Source organism: Gracilinanus agilis, chromosome 4, assembly GCF_016433145.1.
Source record: "Gracilinanus agilis isolate LMUSP501 chromosome 4, AgileGrace, whole genome shotgun sequence".
Lineage (NCBI taxonomy): Eukaryota > Metazoa > Chordata > Mammalia > Didelphimorphia > Didelphidae > Gracilinanus > Gracilinanus agilis.
In genome coordinates, this window is record NC_058133.1 from 293,806,745 (window position 1) to 293,813,847 (window position 7,103).

At 33.6% G+C, this 7,103-nt stretch overlaps 1 protein-coding gene across 1 annotated transcript in view; it reads right to left on the reverse strand.

The window, feature by feature from the left end:
* Positions 1 to 7,103, reverse strand: part of COL21A1 (collagen type XXI alpha 1 chain) — a 139,204-nt gene that overhangs the window by 24,568 nt on the left and 107,533 nt on the right. Inside the window, exons 17-18 of the mRNA XM_044675352.1 lie at positions 3,721 to 3,774; positions 1,267 to 1,320 (exon numbers count right to left, since the gene is read on the reverse strand). Of these exons, the coding sequence (XP_044531287.1) occupies positions 1,267 to 1,320; positions 3,721 to 3,774 (108 nt within the window). The remainder of the gene's footprint in view (positions 1 to 1,266; positions 1,321 to 3,720; positions 3,775 to 7,103) is intronic.

The following is a 7,103-nucleotide window of genomic DNA, read 5'->3' on the forward strand; positions in this document are numbered from 1 at the left end:
TCGTACCAAATTTCTTTGTTTAGTGCAATTGTTTATGCTCATATTGCTACTATAAAATTGACATCCAAGCTAGGGGGGGTTCTATACCTCAATTTTAAAATTCATTCTCTCTAAGGTTGACTTTGAATACTTTTCCATCATTAAAAGGGAGGATTTCTCTCTTTTAGATCATACCAAAAAAAAATAACCATTTAAACTACCTTATAGAAGATATTTTTTGCTTCTTACTATATGTCATATTTCTATCTTTTGACAAGTTACAGGATTATGTTAACATAGAGTTGGAGCTAGAAGATATGCTAGAGCACATATAACCCAACAGCTTCATTTTCCATTGAGGAAAACTGAGGGAGACCCAAAGAGATTGTGATTTTCCCAAGTTCATAAAGGTGATAAGCAGATCTGGAACTTGATCCCACATCCTCTGTTTCTAAATCCAGTGTTCTTTCCACTGCATCACTCAGATATTTAGAAGATCAGGGAAATCATTCTAAGCCATCTCTAGGATATTAAACTGAATAAGTTCCAATGTCAATTATTGGCTGTTAAGCTCTCTTCATAGCTCATGGAACCAGGCCCAGAGTGTGCCCCATTCCTGGGATCTTCTGCTTCTGCTTTAGAACATGCAGGAAGCTAATAGCCATTATAAAGTCCTTAGAGAGGTCTTTGGACTATGGAAATTGCTTCCTGTTGCTTATTCTTTTTATACCCAGAATGTAGCAAAGTGTTTGGCACATAGTCAACTTGTTGATGAACAGATCAATTGCTAATATAATCCAAATATCACCATAATAATAGATGAGAGCCCACCCTTTGATATAGAAAAATGAAAGTTATAAAAGTGTCTTAGTCTTAGATGAATTTAATTCTGAATCAGCCTGACTGTGAAATCCTAAAAGCTTTCTCTTTGTTTCTAATTGCCTGAAAAGGGAATATGGATGGACCAGCAAAAAACTACCAACATTACTTGGAAATAAACTCAAAAGCGCATCACTTTTACCAGTGAGTCAATACTGTCATGTTTTCCATTATTCAAATAATGGTAAATTATCAAGAGATGCAAAGTAACTCCACATTTCTTATGGTCATTGGTTTAGTTTATAGTCATAATAGCAGTACTAATTAAATCCATATATTTTTAAAAGAAAGAAAACCTTTTAACATTGATTAAATTATTACCTCCCTTATTTAAGAAATAGAAGAAAGTGGTCTTCTTCATTTTGATTCACTTTTGAGCATTTTCAAATTAACCTAAAACAAAATTACCTTGACTCCAGGAGGTCCAGTTATTCCTTGATTTCCAGGTTCACCTTTATTTCCCTGTTAATAGAATAGAAGGAAGGTGTTGAGGATTGGGGTGGAGGGTGAGCTTGATTAATAAACTTTAGTCATGCATGTTATCTAAAGATACTTATGAAAATCTGTTAGAAATAATTGTTTAAAATATGAAAGCAAAAAATTAAACGGAAGGTCAATTAATTTGAGAAGGCTTCACAATTCTGAATCACTCTAACATAGGACTTTTTATGATTTCCAATAATCTGTTTTCAAAACTTGTTAGAGTTAGTTCCTGTACACTCCTGAATATTTCGTGTCCCTTCTCATGCTGGATTCTCTTTAAAAAACTATAGCTTGTCAATACCTCCTACTCCTGAAATGTTCCCCTCAGAACTAAAAATAATATTTGCATATTGTTTCACCTGAGCAAACATTGATGAAACTATTGCCTCTTTCTCTGGACATTGTATTTCTAGACATGAGTATTTTTATAAAGCTCTATCATAGACCTTTTTTTCTCATCTCCATCTAATTTCTCACCCTTGGTGATGAGTTCAATGATCATTTCAACACAAATGATTCCATGCATATTCATGCATGTATGTGTAAATGTATATACCAATTGTATTAATATATTTCATATAGTATTTCAATATAATTACATGTAATATAATAGAAATAAGTGTAGATATTTTATATGTATTTATTCATATGCAAATGCATGGATTCTTTACCTCTCTTATGAATTTCAGGTCTATATTGACTGTACAATGGACATGTCCATCAGATGTCACATTGAAGTCTCAAACCCAAAATTTAAAAATAGATTTCATCATTACTCCCCATAAACTTTATCTCTTTGTTAACATTGCTATTTATATTGAGGGCACTACTATGCTTGCAGTCACTAATATACATAATTTTGAATTCAAATTTGATTCTTCCTTCTTCTCAAAACTCGTTTCTATTCATTCACAATCTAGTTTGATTCTATGTTTGCAACACCTCATGTATCTAACCTCTTCTCTCCACTAAAAGGATGAACATCCTAATTCAAGATCTAATCACCTCATTTGGACTACTGCAACAGCCTTCTAAAAGGCAGCAGAAAACAAGACATAAGCAATCAGTAAGTCTAGCCTATAACTCTCCTCCCTAAATTAGCAATGCATTCATTGTTCATACTATGAAAGTCATTCCTGCACTAATGGAGAGAATCTTGACTAATTTATTTATTATAGCTAGAGAACATATATATTTATAGGTTGCCTATTATAATTGGACTTCATCCTATTTCTTTTTAACTAATCCAAGAAATATGACAAGAAGTCAAATTATGTATCTTTCCCAATCTTTTTATGCATAGCAGTTGCCAGTATAAAATGCAGCTTAAGTAAAAAATAAGACATTATCAAACATCTCTCAGAAAGAACATTACCTAGAGCATTTTTCCTCATTTAAAGAAAATACATTCAAAAGTCAACATTTATACATATAATGAGTTAATAAAATTAGTTGATGAAGTTAACTTTCATTTTGCAAAAGGGTCATTCACTTACATTTGTAAGTCACTATAGGGTTCTCTTAAATGGTGGCATTTAAAATCTGATTGTTATCAGAATATAGATTTTCAAGCTCTTCAGTAAAGAAGGGTAAATCCATAAAAAGTATTCATGCCATATGAAAAATTAAGGAATAACAATTTTGTAACATAACCAAATACATTTTTTGAAACACATATAATGCACTAATTCTAGAAAAGAATAAGAATAAACTGGTCCCCTTTTCTGGAAGTGCATATTATTTCTTTCATTGACTTTTCAGACCATGCCTTTCAGATAATTAATTCATTTTGGAAAATCAGTTCATTTATCTCAGAGGTAGGCTTAGTATTGATAAATTTTGACATACATTTGAAAAACTTCAAACAAGGAATGTTCATCACTTCCTTTTGATAGCTGGTTCCAAAATGTACTTAGCTAATGAATAAAAATAGTTTCCTCACTTCCAACATCTATATGCAGTTGTGCTCCCAATAGTATTGTAAAGTAATCTTTTTTGGCTGGATCCTATGGACAGCTAAAGTAAATAAGGTTGGGGTGGAAGGCTGCTAAAATAACATTTTTGATTGTTTTGGTCTGTACCCCCAGTGCAATTTCTGGGCCATAGTAAAATTGCAATAACTTATTGTTCAATTATGACATAGAAGAGGAGAGGAGAGGAGAGGAGAGGAGAGGAGAGGAGAAGAGAGGAGAAGAGAAGAGAAGAGAAGAGAAGAGAAGAGAAGAGAAGAGAAGAGAATAAAGAAAGGAAAAGACAAAGAAAAACCTCTCTACATTATAAATATCCACTATAGCTTATCTTATAAAGAGACAATTAAAACCTGCTTTATTAAGCCTGGTTATGAAAGTTTCAGTTGTAACTAATTAAATTTTAGCTTACCTTCAACCCAGGTGTTCCTGGCTGGCCAGGTGATCCTTCAAGTCCCATTAAACCCTGTAATTGTTAAAAATGAAATCTCCAAAAAGCATCTTATAATGTTTCATACTTGATAAAATGAAAGGTTTCAATTAAAAATTTGGAGTTAACCATTCCTTTTATGCTACAAAAAAGAAAGAATAATAGAAATGATCTAACATCTCATTTTAGCTATAGAAAAGCAGACCACTGACTAATTCCATTTATGTGATAAAATAATTAATGGTATTCATTACTTGACATAGGGAAGAGTATAAAGAAAAGGTTGTTTGTATCTTCTCCCTCATCCTCTTCTCAATTATGAGAATAAGATTAATTCACCAGGAAAAATTTCCCTGATTTCCCACAACTTTGGAAGCAAAGCATTCCAAGTAAAAAATTATGCCAGGAAGGAAAAAAAAATGTTTCAGTCCTTTGTATCAATCATCCCATTTCAACAAGAAAATCTATCAATTAAAATAATAACATGAATTCTTTGATGAGGACCTTCTCTGAAATTTAGTCTTAAAGAGGTGCCTAGAACATTGGGAGGTGAAGTGATTCATTCATAGACACATAGTATGAGTAAGAAGTGAATCTGAGACTAGTTTTTCTTGATCTCAAGCTGGCCTATTATATATTATGATATTCTACCTTTCCTACTTTTTTATTGTTGATTTGGTTGTTTAGACAAATAATCAGCTTTATTTCTTTCTCAACCCTTTACAAAATAACTGAGTGAGACATATTCCAATTTTTAAAATTAATTAATTTTTTTTAATTTTTTCAACATTTCTTAATATTCATTTTTAACATGGTTGCATGATTCATGCTCCTACTTTCCCCTTCACCCCCCGCTCTCCCCCCACCCATGGCCTATGCACATTTCCACTAGTTTTATCATGTGTCCTTGATCAAGACCTATTTCCAAATTGTTGATAGTTGTATTGGTGTGGTAGTTTCGAGTCTACATTTCCAATCATGTCCTCCTCAGCCCATGCGTTCAAGCATTTGTTTTTCTTATATATTTCCTCTCCTGCAGTCCTTCCTCTGAATGTGGGTAACATTCTTTACCATAAATCCCTCAGACCTGTCCTGTGTCATTGCTTTCTCCTGGTACAGAAGTCCATTACATTTGATTTTTTTTTTTAATTTTTTTTTAACCCTTAACTTCTGTGTATTGACTTATAGGTGGAAGAGTGGTAAGGGTAGGCAATGGGGGTCAAGTGACTTGCCCAGGGTCACACAGCTGGGAAGTGTCTGAGGCCGGATTTGAACCTAGGACCGCCCGGCTCTCAATCCACTGAGCTACCCAGCTGCCCCCTATTACATTTGATTTTAACACAGTATATCAGTCTCTGTGTACAGTGTTCTTCTGGCTCTGCTCCTTTCACTCTGCATCAGTTCCTGGAGGTCTTTCCAGTTCACCTGGAACTCCTCTAGTTTATTATTCCTTTGAGCACAATAGTATTCCATCACCAGCAAATACCACAATTTGTTCAGCCATTCCCCAATTGAAGGACATACCCTCCTTTTCCAATTTGTTGCCACCACAAAAAGCACAGCTATGAATATTTTCGTACAAGTCTGTTTATCTATGATCTCTTTGGGGTACAAACCCAACAATGATATGGCTGGATCACAGAGCAGTCATTCTTTTATAGCCCTTTGAGCATAGTTCCAAATTGCCAGCCAGAATGGTTGGATCAGTTCACAACTCCACCAGCAATGCATGAATGTTCCAATTTTGCCACATCCCCTCCAACATTCATTATTCTCCCCTTCTTTCATTTTAGCCAATCTGTAGGTATGAGGTGATACCTCAGAGTTGTTTTGATTTGCATTTCTCTAATTATTAGAGATTTAGAACACTTTCTCATGTGCTTATTGATACTTTTGATTTCTTTACCTGAAAATTGCCTATTCTTGTCTCTTGCCCATTTATCAATTGGGGAATGGCTTGATTTTTTATACAATTGCTTTAACTCCTTGTATATTTGAGTAATTAGACCCCTGTCAGAGTTTTTCGTTATAAAGATTTTTCCCCAATTTGTTGTTTCCCTTCTGATTTTGACTACATTGTTTTTGTTTGTACAAAAGTTTTTAGCTTAATATAATCAAAACCATTTAATTTACATTTTGTAATTTTCTCTAACTCTTGCTTGGTTTTAAAATCTTTCCTTTCCCAGAGATCTGACAGGTATACTATTTTGTGTTCACTTAGCTTATTTATAGTTTCTCTCTTGATATTCAAGTCATTCACCCATTCTGAATTTATCTTGGTGTAGGGTGTGAGATGTTGATCTAAACCTAATCTCTCCCATATTGTTTTCCAAATTTCCCAGCAGTTTTTGTCAAATAGTGGATCCATGTCCCAAAAGATGGGCTCTTTGGGTTTATCATACACTGTCTTGCTGATGTCATTAACCCCAAGTCTATTCCACTGATCCTCCCTTTTATCTCTTAGCCAGTACCATATTGTTTTGATGACTGCTGCTTTATAGTATAGTTTAATATCTTGTACTGCTAGGCCCCCTTCCTTCACATTTTTTTTCATTATTTCCCTTGATATTCTTGATCTTTTGTTATTCCAAATGAAATTTGTTATAGTTTTTCCTAATTCAGTAAAGAAGTTTTTTGGTAATTTGATAGGTATGGTGCTAAATAGGTAAATTAATTTGGGTAGAGTGGTCATTTTTATTACGTTAGCTCGTCCTACCCATTAACAATTAATGGCTTTCCAATTGTTGAGATCCAGTTTTATTTGTTTGGAAAGTGTTTTGTAGTTGTTTTCATATAATTGCTGTGTTTGTTTTGTTAGATAGATTCCCAAGTATTTTATATTGTCTAGGGTGATTTTAAATGGTGTTTCTCTTTCTACCTCTTGCTGCTCTAATGTGTTGGAAATATATAGAAATGCTGATGATTTATGTGCATTTATTTTGTATCCTGCCACTTTGCTAAAGTTGTGGATTATTTCTACCAGCTTCTTAGTTGATTCTCAAGGATTTTTTAAGTATACCATCATATCATCTGCAAAGAGTGATAGCTTAGTCTCCTCCTTGCCTATTTTGATACCTTCAATTTCTTTTTCTTCTCTAATTGCCACTGCTAGTGTTTCTAGTACTATGTTGAATAGTAGAGGTGATAATGGGCATCCTTGTTTTATTCCTGATCTTATTGGGAAGGCTTCTAATTTATCCCCATTGCATATAATGGTTGTTGATGGTTTTAGGTATATACTATTTATTATTTTTAGGAAAGGTCCTTCTATTCCTATACTTTTCAGTGTTTTCAATAGGAATGGATGCTGTATTTTGTCAAAGGCTTTTTCAGCATCTATTGAGATAATCATGTGATTTTTCTTT